Consider the following 18,743-nt stretch of genomic DNA (forward strand, 5'->3'; position numbering starts at 1 on the left):
TGATTGCTAGCTGTATCCCAGTCTTCTCCATTTTGAGAAGTGTTTGTGGTGATTATCCTGTTCCTACTCTACCATTGTATATTAGGTATGGAGGGGATGGGGCACAGATGTTTTGTTTATTTAGTTCACGTGTCTCCATATCAAGAGAAGATATATCATGCCCAACTATTGTGAGATTATAGACTTTGAACTTGATACTGGGACAGAATAGAACTTTTGGGGTTATTTCCCTGGAAGAGGGTATGCGTATATTTTGTGGGAAGAAAGGTAAACCTAGTATCTAATGATCAGAAGGACTGACGGTGGTAGTAGTCACTAGTCTCGCCTGCTCAAGCCTCACCCGTTGGACCACTCTCGCCCCCTAGTGGTTGGGTGGGGCCACGTGACTAGTTTTAGCAACTGGGTTGTGAACACAGTGATTATAAATTACTTCTAGGTGAGAATATTTACTTTTAATTGCCATTGTGAGTTCCTCCAATGTACTTTTCTCCAGTAGGGTGGCAAATCTCAGCCTGGGTTTCTGAGTAACTATGAGAAGCAAATTCCCCTGCAATCCATGTTAGACAGAAAGCATCAATAAGAAATAAACCTTTTGACTTCAGCCACTGTGGTTTGCGGGGTTATATGTTATTGCAGACTAATCTAACCTATTCCGAATAAAACACCTATTTATTGTCTGCCTCTTGCGTTAGAAATTAGGCTTAATGAGGATCAGAATCTTGTATATCTTGCTTTATGTTATATGCCAGATATTTATCACTATACTAGCTCATAGTAGGTGCTCAATAAATAGTTCTTGAATTAATGGAGAGAATTATCTTAGCACAATTAAAGTTTTTGTTCTAATAAATGTTCCCTTCTGACAAAAATTTCTGTATCAGTCAAGATTCACTCAATGTTGCTACAGTAATAAACACTAACATCTCCATGTCTTGAACCAAGTTTAATTATTATTTTACTACATATCCATTATGGGATAACAAGGGAGCTCTGCTCATTCTAGTTCCTCAGGAACCCAGATTGACTGTAGCCACTGCTGCTGTCTTGAAAGTTGCTGGTTGCTATAGCAGAGGGATTAAAGAGCTCTGAGGCGTCTTGCACTGGCAAGCCTGGAAGTGATTTATATTACTTTTCATAATTAATAGGTCAAAATTAGTTACATGATATTACTCAACCGTAGAAAGCCAAGAAGAGCAATTCTCTCTTGTGCCCAAAATGGCAGACAAAAGGAAATATTTGTTGAACACCATAAAAAAAAAATAGGTTTCAAAAAAAAAAGTAATGAAAATATTTGTGATTATCAAAGTGAAGGGGGAAATAAAACTGGGCTATATGATAGAAGTAATTGAGTGGGTGATCTGGGAGGCCTCTATGAGGAGGTGACATTTGCATTGAGACCTCAAAGATCAGAAGGAGTGAGCAAGAATTAAAAGAACATTCCAGACATGAAACAGCAAGCATAATGGCCCTAGGGTGGAAGGAGTTTGGTTTTTCCTGAAACAGGCAGAAGATGAGATCTATGGGAACCAAAAAGCTATGGAAGTGGGAGGGGCATGTCACGAGATAGGAGAGACGGTCAGGGTCAGCTCATGGAGTATCCCGAAGTCCATAACAAATAATCAGGATTTTATCCTAAATGCAATAGGAAGCCACTGAAAGGTCTTAGGACAAGAAGTGCATGCTTGATTTATGTTCTAAAAAGGTAACTCTGGCTATGTGGGGAATCACTTGGAAAAGAGGAAGAGTAAAAATGGGGAGACCATCTAGGAGGCTCTGTAGCAGTGCAGAGATGATAGGGCTGGAAACAAGTGTGGCAGGGAGGGGTAAATCAGTAGTGAAGATGGCAAGAAGTGAACGATGTAAGATATATTTTGAAGTACTTACTGATGGATGGAATATGAGGGAAAGACAGGAGTTATTTATGATCTCCTTTGTCAAAGATAATGCAAGACACTAGTTGAAGCGGCAAGGACAGATTTTTATCGGTAATAACTACTGCACTAGGGAAAGGAGTCTGCTGTGAACTGAACTCAGCTTTGCTTGGACAGGGATGAATAGGTGTTTTAAAGAGAGAATGAGAAATAGCATGAGTAGGGTATCAGTAGAGTCATGGGAGTGAAAAATTAAAAAGGGTTAGTCAGTATAAATGCAATGAGGCCAACTATGTCTGCTAGCTGGCAATTATCGAAGTTAGGATTCTACCCTCCTACAGAGACTGGGAGGTAGATATCCTATCCTCAAGGGTTGGCTGGGACAAATGGGAAACAAACAAACAAACAAACAAAAATATATATATATAAACATATATACATATATATATACATATATATATGTATATATGTATATATATATATACGTATATGTGTATATATATATGTATATATATATGTATATATATATATGTATATATATATATATATTTTTTTTTTGGTAGCTTTGAGTTTTATCAAGCAGGAAATTTAAGGAGGACTAGGGGAATCTTAGGGATGTGGTCTTGAGCTGTTAGAAACTGTTAGTCTTTATAGATCAAGGTTGAGGCCTAGTCAAGAGAGGACTCAAAGGAACCTGGCTAGAGTTTGGCCAAGGAGAGAATCTTTGCCACAATGTGTTTGGTTTCAGTGACAGGATGATTGGTGGTGTCATTCACACAGAGGGGGAATTCTAAGGGACAATTAGGTTTAAAAATCTAGAGGAGATTAAATCCTATTTTGGTCATGTTAAGTTTGAGACATTCAAATGAGTAAGAGGTTAAATATAAGAATGAGTCACACAGAAGTCTGGACTAGAGCTATAAATCAAGAGCTGCCAGAGTGATTACATCAAAGATCACACAGGTAGGAGTTAAAGAGGTTGGGGACTCCAGGATTTACCTAAGAAATTCCTCCTTGAAATTTGTTTCCAGAAGTGTAGCATCATAAGGTATATCATTAATTGTATTTCTAATGGTCACAAAGTACAATGAACAGAAATACAATCAATGCTGCTGTTAAATATTTGGAGATTTTTTTCGTCTTTTGATTTGAAACCTATCTCTATTTGCTGTCTCTAAATGATAGCCTGCGCGCCCCCCCCCCCCCAATTACATTTATTGAACACTATTGTTTGCCATTTTACACATGTGGAAAACTGAAGAGAGAAGTTAAGTAACTTGCCTAAGGTGACACAAAATTAGTTAAGGGTTGGGTCCTGTATTGAAAACTAAGCAATCTGGTTCCAGAGTCTGTGTTCTGAACCCTTGTATTATATGGTAACAAGCATAGTTAAGTAGTTTGGTTTTATTTGTTTAATGGAACATAGTGACTTTAAATATATAATAGTTCAGTAAGTGTTTTTGTTGGATCTCTCTATGCTCATGTGTGTCTCTCTATGCTCTGTATCATTAGGGTTGAGGCACAATCCACCTGGTGGCTGTGCCTCGAGGTATTACAGCCAAATCCTAGGAAGAGTAGACTGGCTTCACTAGAAAGGTCCTGAAGCTTCAAACCCTTAAAAACACATGACCACAGAATTTTTAAAAGGGACAGTGAGGTTTGCTCTGCCCATAGCATCACACTGACGTCCTGGTCCATTTGCTGTCAAGGAAATGAGTCAAAAATTTTCCCCACCTCGGTGAAGTTTTCCTTCCGCAGAACATAGATGATTTGTAAGAGCCCAAGTGATGCTTGATAGAAGGGGAAGTGAGGAAAAGAGAGAGGGAGCTAAGGAAGGAAAGACAGGAGGGAAGGCATTCAAATCAAAGAGTCCTACTGGCCACTTTTAGGTGAGCAAGATGCCCTCCAAGGTTTTTTTCTTTTTGTTAAGTTTTTCCCCCTTCCTGTGTGTAGCAACATCCTGACACCATCTGAAATACTAACTCTCCAGCGTCACTCGCTTTCTGCCCTTCCAGTCCTCTGATCCCCGCCACCGGCCTCCCAGCCCCGCCCCCCCAGCCCCGCCCCATTCCTCCGCCTCCACGCATTGGCCCGCGGGCCTTGCCACTGCGCCTGCGCACAGGGGTTGCTTCCCCCGGGCCCTCGGGGCGGGGTCCTGAGAGCAGGGAGGGGAAGAGGAAGAGGAAGTTGGGGGCGGGTCCTAGCTGGGAGTGAACCGGAAGTGTAAACGCTCCTGCTGCTTCTCGGCCAGGCGGAACCTGTTCGGCTGGGCCCGGTGGCCGCAAAGAACTTTCTCCCGCCCTAACGGTTGCCGCGGCCAAGTGCCTCACCCGCCTGGCAGCCTCACCCGCCTTCTCTTCTTCTCCCCTCAGGCTCGGCGCGGTCCTGTCTCCCTCTCGCCCGGCGGTATCCGCTTGCTGCCGCCACCGCCTCCTCGTCTTCTGCCCCGCCAACTGGCCCGCCCCGCTGCAGTAATGTGCGACAAGGAGTTCATGTGGGCCCTGAAAAACGGTGACTTGGATGAGGTGAAAGACTACGTGGCTAAGGTAAGCGGCGACGAGTGGGCGCGAGTACGGAGGTGGGATGGAGAGGAGGCTGAGGAAGCTGATGGAAGCGGGGCTGAACGGGGGGTGGGGGTGGGGAGGGGAGACACATCCTGGATGGAGGTGGCACCGAGGCGAGAGGGGAGTCGGGGAGCCGCTCCACTGAAAGGGGGTCCTGACCCCACGGGCGCGTTCCGGGTCAGGTAACTGCTGTGTCGGTGCAGCCGGGCTCTTCTTGCTTCCTGACCACTTGGGGGAGGGGAGGAGAGGTAACCGGCCCTTTTGGAGTCACTTCTGAACGCGGATCCTGTGAGTTTGGCCCTCTTCTACGCCAGTTCGTTTGATCTTTCTTTGAATGAGGTAATTCTCCATCTCGAACCTGCCCATTATTACTAAGTGAAGTGGCCTAAGGGATGATGAGACTCGGAGGAACTTCTTTAATTCACGGTGCGGCCGGTTAGTGAATGTCACGTATTCATTCACCGTGAAAAAGGACCCGAAATAGCAACAGTTAAAATGATGAAACTTGGTGTCACTTCACTGCGTGGAGCCCTCGCTTTGGGTGTGGCCTTTTTCCTCTCCTCCGCTGCGACAAATACAGATTTGCTTCAAGTGTCAGTTAGCATCTGGGGGTATTGAAGATATCGGAGTCGTTTTCAGACAAGCGTGTTAACTTGAGTTACTCCAGCTTTCTCCTCGATTCCATCTGAAATGCTTACTCGGGCAGCGAATAGTAACGCAGTTTAGGCACAGTATATTGGAGGGTAAAATCGTGGTGAAGACAGCTAATCACAAAACGGAACGCAAAGTGTGAAACTGAATCCACATCCTGGTGGATTGGTAAAATTCCAAGCTGGCCTGCCTTTGGGCCCTGAAACTGTGCTTTTTGTGTTGATGAGAGAACCTAATGTGATTCTGATACGATAATCTAAAGAGAACTCTTCCAAAGCAAAAGTGTAACTTTATGACATAAGCCTGGAGAGCATCTTGCTCACCTAAAAAGTGTGAAAACCCTGTCTGGATTTCAGGTCTTCAGAGGCTGTGAACACTAGTATGGTGCTGTGTTTTTGCTTCACGGATCTATGTTAGGAAACAAGCAGAAGCAGAGTTTCTTAAAACTTATAGGATTGTGCAAGTTAAACTATTGATAGTTTTTACTCTGTTTAATACCATTACAATTAGACTTATTGCGTGTAAATTACCTGCTTAGGTGTTGTTTGCAGTTGATTTTAGGACACCATTCATTGCCTTCTCAGCTAGTGGCGGTGTGAAATCTGACTTACTGGATGTTTGTGTGAGATTAAAGGAAAGAAATTACTTGGAACACTTCAGTCCATGGTACACTTTCTAGTGGTGGGACATTGCAGTACTCTGGAAGTGAGTGGGCTTTTGTTTTTCTGTTATTGTGGAACCTTGGAATATGAAAAGTTGATCAGTACTAACGGAGCTTACAGTTAAAAAATAACACAATTTATGTAGTGTCTTCTTGATGGCATTATTTTATATCATCCTTGTGAGGCTTGTGAAGTAAGTCCTTTTATGAGTCCCATTTTACGGGTAAGATTACTGAGATGAGGGTACTTCAGGGAAAAAATCCAAAGTTACAGAGATAACAAGTGATGAAGCTAGAACTAAACTGCTGGCTCCAAAACTTAGACTCTGTCTGCTCCATGCAGTCTCTCACAATCTAAAATGTAATCGCAAAAGCATGATACCAAGATTTCTAGTAGGACATTTCCATGGTCAACATCCAGACGGATAAATTATATATGAAGAGTTCTCAGTCGCACAAAAAAATGTACGTAAAAATATGTACCAATAATAACGGATTAATTTGTTTTCAGGTAGTTTTTAAATTAGGTCATTATGTGCAGTTTGATTTCGTGTTTTTCCTGTAACTACCAACTCTCATTAATAAAAAAAGATATATATGAAAGGGAGGGTAAACATTCAAAGAAAAGTAAAAGGCAGGTATTAACTGGTTTATCCAAAAAGGTTTGACTATAAACTAATCCTACGAAGAGATCATTGAGCTTTTTCCTTTCTTAGTTTTTATGAGTAATTCGAGCCTCTTAAAATATCTTTTGCTTTGTTAATGGAAAATAACAAAAAGTAACCCAAGGCTAGCACTCCAGCTTTTGCTTACTGAGCTCCCTTATGGACACTTGCAAGTCCTTAGAACAGTTGTCTTCTGCTTAGCAGCCCCTGCTTATTTATTGACTCATCTTTTTCATCCACCGACTTATGAACACTCATTCCTGTTTTCCGAGTTTATGTAATGTGCATTTATCTAAGTGTGTACGAAGCAAGTCCATGAAGAAACACATGCAAAAATGTTCCCGTCTGTACTCCTGTGAAGATCTCTCACATTCTTAACATATAAGAGTGGACCTGTAAGTGAAGCATTTTAGTATTCTCCCTTTCTAAATTAATAGTGTAAAAAATCAATGATTGTGTTTTTCTACCTGCTTCTGATTTCTGTACGGAAATCTGAAGTATGGCTGGGCATAAACTGTCAGTTTTGGGTAGGTTCTTGAACTCCAAAAAGTCAGTTCCGAGTTCCCAAATCATTGAAAATTGTATGGTTCTAAATGGGAAAAGCAGCATATAGAGAAATTTTAGATTACTCAATAATACATGTTTCTGTTTAATGTTAAAACAATGTTGGAAACAGTTTGGCTTCTTGACTAACCTAAAGACCATACTTAGTTAATCCATCCATTGTTATTGGGTACCTTTCAGGTCCCAAGCACTTTGCTAGCTGGGCCTGGCATGATCGTGAAGAAGTTGGACACAATGCTCAGGAAAATTAAGCATCTATATTCAGCAGACCGGTGTGAAAAAATTTTCGTTCTTTTAAAGTACTACGCAAATTATAAGTAACATCTCACAAAATTCAGTTTGTTCAATTGAGCAACAAGTGAAAGCCAGTAAATAAGATATTCATGAGCAGCCACAGTGGATTTTCATAGCCCCATTTCCAATCTATATGCTTCCTCTGGGTGACATTATTTTTGCCTTTGTCTCCCATTTTTGCCTTGATGTTAATTTCTCCCACTGGAGTTAATTCAGCCCTTGGCTAAGCTGCAGACTGCCTAATGGATAGCTCTCTTCAGATAAATTCCAAATTGAGCTCATTTTCTTCTTTAGAACTGTTTCTATTTCTGTTGTCTCCATTTTGACTGATGACATCATGATCCAACCATTTCCCCAAACTAGAAATTCGGGAATTTTCTACCTTTTTAGTTTCTCTAATTTACTCCTTACTCTCCATTCTTACTGTTACTACTTTAGATTAGTTGTTGGCTTCTGTCCCGCCTGGACTGTCTTTTTCTTGACTGTAGTTTTCCCCTCCTGCCTGGTTAACGTGCACATCTTAGCTGGAGGGATCACTCTATAATGTGAATCTGAGCGGGTTATCCTTTTCAGCCAACCTCCTTCACGCCTCTTAAAATACTTTTGTGATTCCCATTATTTATTCTAAGAACGGCCAGCTCCTCCTTGGTTTGGCATGCTTGGTGTTACGATGTGGCCTCTGCCTACCTTTCTAAACTCTCTACCGTGCTCCAGACCCTGCCATGCTGTTTCTTTCTTGTATGTATATCTTTACAGGTGCTTCGTCATCCTCCCCGTCCAAGGCTGCTCACCTCATTCCCCAACCTGTGAGCTCCTGTTTATCCTCTTAGCTTAAATATCACCTCTTCCAGAAAAACATTTTGACTTCAAGGGGAGCGCTGCTGCTTTTACTGTTTCACTTATCAAATTGCTGTGTTTTGTTTACATGTCTGTTTTTAATTAGGATCTGAGCCTCTGGTGGGTCGATACTATATATATTCTTTTTCATCTTTGTACCTCCGGTACAGTGCCAAGAAATTTCACACGTTAAAAGCATATGTTCCAAATAAGAAATTATTTTTATTCTTAACTTAGCTATAGTTACAACGTACTTTGTTAGTTATATAATGATAATTATCATTGATGGATGATTTATATTGCCAGGTACATATAAAGCAGTCTGCGAGATTTTTACCTAAATTTTCATTTGCTTTTACCACAGCATTCCAGAATAGGTAATATTATTCCCATTTTGAGGACGAGGAAATTGAAGCTTAGAGAAGTTAAGTAATTTAACAAGGTCACAAAGTAAGAAGCACAACTGGGATTTAAACCCAGAGCTGACAAGCTGTAGCCCATATATTTTTCACCATGTCAGTCTGCCTTGAAATGGTTTCTTAGCTCATAGTAGGTTAGAATCAGCACATTAAGAAAATGAGAACGGGGCTTGCAAGAGCAGGCACAAATTATCTCTATGAATGAAGAGTAGAAAAATGGCTACAATTTAAAAAAATTGAATGTGACAACCTGAAAATAAGTAGGGACAAACAGCTCTGTAAACTTCAGATCTCATCAGAAGCTGTCTTTGCTCAGGGCGTGTCCATAAAGAGACTATTTGATAGCTTGTGGAAATTTTTATAGTCGCACATAATCTTATTACAATTTATTTTTATAATTCTGATCGTATACAGTACAGAAAAAAAATCAGATTGTGTCTGTTTGCCTTAGGAAGAAACAAAAGTAAAGTATTGTGATTTCTATTCTTAATAGTTTATTTAAATAGCACTTTTTTCAAAAATTATGTTCTTCAAATGTTACATATTTGAGCACTGTGATGCTGTGTACAGGTATAATATAATTTACTTATCCCATCAACCCTTAAGCATAACCCCATTTTAGAGATTTTAGAGATGGAGAGACAGAGGCAAAGATTAAATAACTTGCCCGAGGTCATAAAGCTCTTGAGTAGTGAAGCTGAGATTTTAACTGAGTCTCTGACTTCAAAGCTCCTTGCTATTACACTTCATACCTTTCACCTTCATTTCTCAGTAATGCTAGATAATCAGGGGATACTGTATTACTGAGTACGTAAGTGCTAAAAATTATCACAGCAGTTCAAACCTATGGAATTTTACTAACCATTGTCACCCTAATAAATTTTAATTTAAAAAAAAAGAACTCATAAAAAAATAATAATCACAGCACGATGGTAATTCTCCTTTGAGACTCTTCAGAGGTGACCTTTGTGGAAGGTTTTGTGGATCCAGCTCTCTTAGAGGTGAATGCTTGTGAATTGTATTGATAAGTAGTCCCATATAATCTCCAGTAGGTCTGATACATGTACTCTTTGTTTACTACATGTGCTTCCATTTCACTTGCTGTGAAATACTATACACCAGGTCTCTAACTTCCCTTTCTCTGTGGTTTCCTTTCCCTCTCCAGCCCCCATTCTAATTACATCTGCCTTTGACACTGATAGGTTTGAAAAGCAACAATTGTGCACCCGGTGAGAGGATAGGATCTCTTGAACCTGAGAAAAGTATCAGCTCTAATCTTGAGAAATTGCAAGACTTATTGGGATCACTTTTTACTTCCTAATAAAACGGGCAGTTTAAAAGACATCCCTGTTTAGTCTATCTTGCAATTATTAGTTTTATTCTGTTTCCTTTTTTCTTTTTTTAAACTATCAGTTTCATATCATAAAAATTTTTCACTGTGTTATGCCCTTCTTTAAGTAGGGCTGGTGACTCAGAAAGCAAATATATCATCTTGTATAAGACATGTGCTCTCAGTAGATACAGAAAATTCAGTCTTTCTGTTAGTCTTTTACTCTCCTTTCTTTGCATATAAAATAAAGGAAGATCTCTTTTATGTTAGAAGGCAAGTGTTCACACAGATATCTGTAGTGTTTTGTATATGTAGTGTTTTGCTTTGAGATTTTTAAACACTGTCCTTTAATGTGGACAATTAAAAGTGTAATAAAGCTGATTTAAATTATAAAATAATATATGCTTATTATTTAAAAGATAAAGTTGCTTTGAATAGAATAAAGTGAAACAAAGTGTCCCATTGCCTATTCCCCCTACCCAGATAGTATCTTTCTTTAAAATATAAAACTTAATTAGGTATTTGTAAGACAGGAAAGTATAAAAAAGATAAAAATTGGCCCACGATTCTACTATCTAGATTAATTCCTGTTAACTTTAAAAAGTAAAATTAAATTAATTCAGGTACAGGTTAGAAAAGGTAACAGCTGTGACTTCCTTCCCTAGTCCCTGTGAACAAAGTGAGCCATTCTTAACAAGGTCATGTAACTAATTTCAGGAAAACATTGGAAATTCACTCACTCATCCACTTCCCCACTTAAAAATTCTATGCACACTTCTGCACTTTGCTTTTTTAAATTCTTTAATAGTTCACCTTAGGTTCCACATTGAAATTGATTCATCTGCCCCCCTTTTTCAAAATGGTACATAGTATTCCATTTTACGGGCATACCACAATTTAACTAGTGCTCTATGATACACTTTTTCTTTCCAGCTTATTTTTGTAATTAAACAATGTTACAGTGATTACCTTTGTATATATTCCTGGACAACTTTGAGACTGTTTCCATATTACCTTCCTGATGAGTTTTATCAGCTTAGGCGCCATCAGCAGTGCGTGAGACCAGATCATCCCCTCACAGTATCTGTAGCACTGGGCAGCATCAAACTTCAGTTTTTGCCATTTTAGTAGGTAGAAAATGATATGTTGCCGTGATTTGCATTTCTTTAATAAAGAAATCAATATCTTATTAAAACTTAATTAGTATTTGTATCCTTTTCTCCAGATTTCTTGCTTATATATTTTGTTCATTTTTTTATTTGGTAGTTGGTTGTTTTTTATTGATTTGTATGGCTCCTTTACAAATTAAGGGAGTTAGTTTTTTATCATATTTTTTTTGCAAATATTTTTCCCAGTTTGTCTCTTGACTTCATGTATTTTGTTGTTCTGCAACAGACTTTACATTTAATGTAGTTAAATATATTACTTTTTCCCTCTTTTGTGACACGTATTTTTGTGTCCCGTTTACAGAGACCTATTCTGATATTTTAAATATGGTCTTGAACTTTTTTTTTTTCATGTTTTGCTTTTTAGGCATTTGATTCTTCTGTTATTTATTTTAAAGTAAGGCATAAAATAGGAATATAGTTTACTTGTGTATTTCTTTTTGTAATAGTTCCCACACCATTCATTGTATAATTCCTCTACCTACTAATCTGAACTTTATCATAAACAGAATTCTGATATGTGTTTGGATTTCTTACTCTTTTGCTATCCATATTAAACTGTTCTAATGATCATAGCTTCATAATGTGTTTTAGTATGGAATAAAGCCACTTTGCCTCTTACATTCTCTTTAGAATTTTTGCAGATGGTTCCTTTAAGCTTTGTTCCTTTTCCTATGATCTCAGAAAAAATATAAGTATCGTTTGGACCTACCTCACATTTAACCCATATATCTTCATAAGCATTAAACTTTTTTTTTTTTCCTGGCATGCGGGCATCATGTTATCTGAAGAACATAATGCTTTAGCTTTTTAATTCTTTATGAGGTATCTTAGGATAGGAGGATATGGTGGTGTGGGAATATTCTATATCATAGTATTTGAAACAGTGAAATATGTTTACATAATCAAATCATATCAGAATTGATAATTAAGAGTTACTTTATGGTATTACATCAAAAGCCGCCTTGTGACGAGAAATATTGCTGAAAGTAAGTTTTTTGCAATTGTATCTTTATTGCAGTTGATCCCTGAATAGTGTGAGGTTTATGGGTGCCAACCCCAGCACATTAGAAAATCCATGTATAATTTTTCATTCTCTCAAAACTTAACTACTGTCACCCCTCAGTATCCTCAGAAATTGGTTCCAGGACTCCCCATACATACCAAAATCTGCAGATGCCCCAATCTGTTACATAAAGGGCGATGCAGGGCTGACTGCATATTTATTTAAAAAATTCACGTAAAAGTGGGCCTGCATATTCAAACTCGCGTTGTTCAAGGGTCAACTGTATGTATAATTCTGATAAGCTTGGAAGCTTGATTTTTTTTTTTAAGTCCATAAAACATTACAAGGGTGGAAAGGAGCTGTGATTCCTGAAATCAGTGAGAGAAGAAATCAAAACAAGAAGCTGACCCAAGAAAACAAAGGGGCAAAAAGTCATGTTACCTTCAAGTTCCAGAGGCCTGTACAATAATTAACATATATAAATACAACCTCAAGCTTCAAGAAAAGTGTATATTTGGTCTACTTTTCTCTCATTTAAAAAGTCAGAGATGTGTGTGATATATTTTGGAAAGATTTCTATTTGACTATATAAAATAGTGGAACGTTTTAATACTTAGGTCAAAACTCTTGGCCATCTAAAAAATTAGGTATCAAAAAAACCCAAAACATAGTACAATATTATCCTTTGGGGATTTGAAAGTGCATTGTTGGTGAAACTGTAGTGTAAAGCTTAAACGTATTGGCTTTGCAATTAAACCCTACAGCTCTGGCCCTCTTACTGACTGGATCGCTTTGGGTGACATAGTTAACTGCTCAGAACTTGAGTTTCCTTAATTGGGAAAAAATGAGGGTAAGAGTAGTAATACCTACTTCATACGTGTAGCCTACCATTTTCCCTGGCACATGGTGAATGCTGATAAGTGTTAGCCATTGTTAATGATTATAACCATAAACTTGGAAGCAAAACTACTTACAAAGTCATCTAGTTCACCTCCCTTATACGGTCGATACGGAAAAATTAGCTGTTAAAGGCTTGGCCAGGATCACACTGCTAATTAGGATTAGGACTTTAATTCAGTTTTCATGAACCTGAACAGGTGTTTTTCCTACTACATTACGGTGTTTTCTAATGAAATACTTTGTACTAGCTATTAGCTTCTATTGGAATATTCTTTTTTGCCCCACCCCATGTGCTTGGTAAATTTCTGCTTGTTTTTAAAGTTTTTGTTCTGCTTGGCATTCCCTGACTGTGCAGTTAATCCCTCATTTAATGCCAGCATGGTATCTAATGTAGAGCTTTCCTGTTACTGTGTATGCTCTAGTGTAGAGTTTCTTAAACTTGAGAGCTATGGGCTCCTGACTTGACTGGCAAGTCACTGGACTTGAATCTGAAAAACAGGCTTAATAAACTTAGACCTTCTGTGGAATATGTCTTAAGTTTTGAATGTTCAAAAAGAGTTTTGTCTTGATGGCTGGTTTAAAAAAACAAAGGTGCATGTAGTGATATGGATTATCTGTTACCATTTAGATATGTCAATAGTGCCTCTCAAACTTGAGTACTCAGAGACTCTTCCCCCCCAATAATTCTGCAGAGATTGATTTACGATACAGTGTTTTTACTGGAGCATTTGTCTTTGGATGGGGAGTGGGGGTTTCCCAGCATTTGAAACCCCTTCCTGTGTTTGAGGACTTGCCTGGTGTGAATCTTGGTGAAGTGCAAAGCCTGGCTTCAACCACAACAAAAGCCCAAAAGACAAATATATCGCTTTCTCCCGCCCACATTTAGGAAATGGGTCTGTAACCCAAACACGACTAATTAGATGCTTTTATGAGGAGCTCATACAAAGATTCAGGCACAGTAAAATGTAGCAGCAGCAATAAAATATAGTTACTAAAAACGTAAGTAGTGGTGTCCCTCATGTAGCATCTCTTCTGTGCCCACGTGGTTCTTGTGACAGATTTTCATTTTATTTCTTACTTTCAAACCGTCCTGGTTTGTGAGCATTTCCTGAGCCTGGTTCTTCAACATTCCCAGCAATTCTGAGCCACTTTTAACATCTGTTTAGTGCATTGCATTTCTGTTCGTCGGTATGAATTGGTTTCTGTTCCTGCAATTAAGAACCCCATATTAATTTTCCCTGCCTGTCTCCCCTGTTGTGCTGTGAGCTTTTTGAAGATAGAAATTATCTTTGTATTCCCAATATTTATCACATTGTCTCTTGCTGCCGTGTAGTTTAGTTAAATTTGGGTTGAGATGGTATTTCTAGGAATTAACCCTTTCATTGTTTCCAAAGTTGTTTTTACCATACACCTCTTTATAACAGATGTTCTTAATATATTTTCTTTCATTTCCTCTTTTGGAAATAGCTCTAAGTTTTCAAATTCTTTATTGTTTTAAACTCAGTGAACTTTGTCCAACTTTTCCACATTACTACAGTAGTTGTGGAATGTAGTTTTGACAATTGTTGTATAAATATTAACACCAACTTCCACTTGTAATCTCTCATGGCCATCATTTTAGAATTTCAGTTAAGAATTTTTAAAACCAACACATCTCAGTAAAAGTACAGATGATTTTTATGCTTGTTCCTTTGTGAAGAATAAGAATCATCAGTGCTTTCTTCGTTGCTATTAATGAGAAAATATTAAAACCTGTACTTAATGCCACATATAACAATATAAAAGTATGTGGACCATCAAACCAATAAAATTGAAAGCTTTCTAGCTGCAAACTAAGTCCTTAGAGAACCTTTATTATTCTTTTAAAGCCCTCTGTAGAAGAGTAATTATATTTTCACTTTAGATTCCAGTAGACCTCGGTCTAACTCTCAACCTTACCACTTAAGGTAAAGTTATTTAATTTCATCAAACATCAGCTTTCTCATCTGCAAATGGGGATTATACTAGTACCCCATTCATATTTTGTCTAATTTTAAAAAGAGATAGTGAATGTAAAATTCACAAAACAATGCCTAACACATTGTGACTGTTTGCTGTGTGTGTTTTTATGTAGATTCTTTCCTAAGAGATGAATAGTTGTGATTAGAGACTGAATGGCTTTATGACCCAGGTCTGCTGTTGTGCAAAAGCAGCCATAGATGATACATAAACAAATGAGGATCTCTGTTCCAGTAAAACTTTATTTACAGAAACAGGCAGAGGCTAGATTTCGCCAGTGGGTCATTGTTTGCTTACTTCTGCATTACATTGAAGTTGCAAAAACTGGGTTGTCTGATAAACTAAATTTCGTTTATTTCCTCAAGTTTTTCAGATCTAAAATAATTTAAACGTATAATCAAATAACTTATTTTGGGAATCAGCATTTCCAAAAATATGATTCAGAAATCTTTATGGTTGAAAGGTACTGAACTGTAAGGAAAAGCAAGGCATGGAAAGCCATGTGTAGATAGGGGAAGAGAAAGAGAAAGGTTGAGTGAAATTCTATAAAAGAAAAAGCATAGGATCTTTACAGTAAATTTGAACCTTAGGCAAAAGGCAAAGAATATTCTGAAAATTAGGAATTGTTACTTGTAAATATGTGAACAGGAACTAATTTAGATCCTTAAACTGAAAGGGACTTCTGCAACATCTTTTCAGTTATCAAAGGTCATCCTTCATGACTGGTAGTCTTCTCTCCCCAGCCCTAGTGCCAGCCCTGTGCCCTGGCTTGATTTCCAACTCCAGAAGTGAAAGAGAAGGCAGTTAGCACAGTTTTCACTGGTTCATTCATAATTCATTCAGCAAATATCATTTGAGCACCTACAGTGCCTGCCATTGTATTCAGTAGCCATGGAAATACAATAATGAATAATTCTTCTGAGAATGAGTTTTCTTTGGTAGGTTCAGTTAATAGGGTATATAGGTCAAACGAGAAATAAGATAGTTGTATGGGTTCTGGATAAATTATTTCCCTGTTTAATGCATGACATGTAAGTAAAACTTAGAAAGCAACTATGTATGTATTGGAAAAACATACAACTGTATGTATAAGAAAAGACAGAGCCTGAGAGCCAAAAAAAAAGCCATATTTGGTTGCAGTATAGAGGAGAATCAACATCAAATGGAAATTTTAATAGAGAGGAATCAACACCAAATCGAACATTATATTCAAAACCGTAGCTAATGGGAACAGAATGCTTTCTCTTTGAGTACTTACTCTATGCCAGGCATGGTCCTACATAATAAATATAATATAGATATGCATATAATTTAATCCTCACAACCACCCAGGTAGGCCTCTCCATTTTATAGTTAGGGAAATGGAAATTAAGTAACTTGCCTGACATCCTACAACTGATACCATAAGTAGAAGGACGGGATTTGATCTTACTCATTCTAAAAGAATATTATTCCCATCATTTTAGTTGAAATGTTTCACAACAACTAATGAACTACATAGATGAAAAAATTTGAAAATTAAGTATTATAGTAGATAAAGCATTGAGATCGAACCAGCAAATAATAGGGACGAACATAGAAGTTTGAACTGATAAATAGAAATCGAAGTTTTCTGAACTGAGAAAAAGACCCCAAGATTGGAAATAGAAAGTCTCCACATTTCTATTCAAAATTAATAAGGACAAATGAGGAGCAAGACACATCCTAGCTAAAATGATTAACTACAAAGGATTTTTGTTTTAATCTATTAATTTCTGGGCAAAATATTCAAGTTGTCATTCATATATGATGGCAACAGAAAAACGATCTTAAAATATATATCATCCCTTTGCACTCAATAAATACATTGCTACAGAGATCACGTCTGAAAATTTAGGGATTGAATTTTTCTTTCCCTGTTTCTCATTCACCCCTCCCCCTCTTTCCTTCCTTTCTCCCTCTTATCTAGGGCTTATTTGCAGATGTAGCCTTTAGGAATGTAAACCATTGGGTTGGAACATGAGCTATTTCCCTGGCTACATAAGATTTTTAGAAATAAATTCCAACTCTGGAGCCATGAATTATAGTTTCTTGAAAATAAAGCTACTTTTTGATCATATTAATCTTTTGTCCAAATTGAGATACTATTATACTGTTTTGAATGAATTTTCTTAATTGTGGTAGTTTTTCTTTGTAAAAAATACATACATTTTGTTAAATTTTTAATTTTATACCACTAGTAAAAATTTTTTTTTAAATACTTCACTATTTGCAATTAGAAAATGTGACTAAAGAAAAATAAAGTGTGATTTTAATAAGTAAATCAGTTGTATAAAACTAAGTCACTGAAGTAGTCACTTAAAAAAAAGCTTAAATTAAAAGTTCTGTGTAGATGTATAGATGGAATATACTACCACGTTTCCCCAAAAATAAGACTTAGCCGGACCATCAGCTTTAATGCATCCAGCTAGGTCTTATTTTCGGAGAAACATGGTATGTAGATTTGGGGCCTTAACGATCACAACTTCCATTTAAAAACTTTTTGTTAGTAAGAAAGATAGATGCGTAACCCCTTTTGGTTGAAAATACTTTGAATTATGCATTACTTTTGCACTTAAATTTTTTTTTCTAGCTCACATGTCTTTTACTTCCATTAGTTCTTGGTGATACTGGTAAGTAAACTAATGAAAACGAACCTTTAATGTGAATATATATTTCAGAATCTTGAATAGCCCTGTGTTAAGAATTCCAGAGACAGAAATACATAATCATTTGTATAACTATGTTAAAAACACAGGACTTTTGTAGTTTTCATTCTTAAACAAGGTATATGTATTTTGCTGCGAACAATTTTTTTTTTTCTTTTGGCCACTCAGCCATCACTGCCATTCAAATCTGTTGTGTAGTAATTTTGTCAGTGAAAATAACCCTCAATTGGGAACATGTCTGCCATGATTTTAGAAGGCGATCACTTTGGTCAGGATCAGCCTGGTATGGAGTTTAACTAGTAATAAGAAATTATTCTTCGAAGCACATGTTTTATGAGGATGCATTATCATATATTTCTTAAATAGGTGCTCATTAAATAAGTGATTATTTGTTATGGGTATTGTTCATTACTTTGAAATAAATTCATATTTATAATATTGAAAGTTTGATGCTTTTGGTGGGACAGACCTTTCATTTAACTTTGTAGAAAATATGTAGAGTAAGAGCAAGTTGATTTTATACTTCTCAGACCTACTTTTCTGTTGTGCCATCCATCAGTTTTTTCCTGTATGATCAAGTTCCAGATAAAATATGGAAGTGTTATCATCTTTATGTTGCTTTGCCTCTCAGTGGTGGATTACACGTTAGAATCCGTTGCTATGTTGTAATTTAGAATTCTGGTACTGTTTTACCCACTTGTGTCACCAGTACAGTAATACTAGATTCTTTTGGCAAAATTTGATCCTACGGTAAGGGCTTTTAACCTTGAGGGCCAGAGTAGAGGGCAGAGCTGAGGGAGGATTGTTGGAAAGGAGGGTCCACAGCATTCACCCGATTCTCAAAAGGATCTGTCATTTAAAAAATGTTAGTAAACACCGCAGTCTTAAGGAATTCTGAATTCTAAGTGGAGAATTGTAATACTTAGCTGTAACTGATTTGTTTAGGGACATTGACTCAATTGTATAGAATTTGTTAAATTTAATAGTTTTGCTGCATTCTGTCAGTCCGGGGTCTAGTGTTAATTTACATGCTGTACTACAAAATAGTCACACGTATGCCAATTTAGTCTACTGTTTGTTAAAGTAGTTTTTGAGGACACTGGTTTCTTATGACAGTACAGTATGTACTT

At 37.4% G+C, this 18,743-nt stretch overlaps 1 protein-coding gene across 1 annotated transcript in view; it reads left to right on the plus strand.

The window, feature by feature from the left end:
- Positions 1 to 4,080: 4,080 nt before the first annotated feature.
- Positions 4,081 to 18,743, plus strand: part of MTPN (myotrophin) — a 50,419-nt gene continuing 35,756 nt past the window's right edge. The window contains exon 1 of the mRNA XM_019750636.3: positions 4,081 to 4,417. Within this exon, the coding sequence (XP_019606195.1) occupies positions 4,346 to 4,417 (72 nt within the window). The 5' untranslated portion in view covers positions 4,081 to 4,345. The remainder of the gene's footprint in view (positions 4,418 to 18,743) is intronic.

Source organism: Rhinolophus sinicus, chromosome 8 (genome assembly GCF_057876585.1).
Source record: "Rhinolophus sinicus isolate RSI-liver-muscle chromosome 8, RSI-T2T, whole genome shotgun sequence".
Taxonomy (NCBI): Eukaryota; Metazoa; Chordata; class Mammalia; order Chiroptera; family Rhinolophidae; genus Rhinolophus; species Rhinolophus sinicus.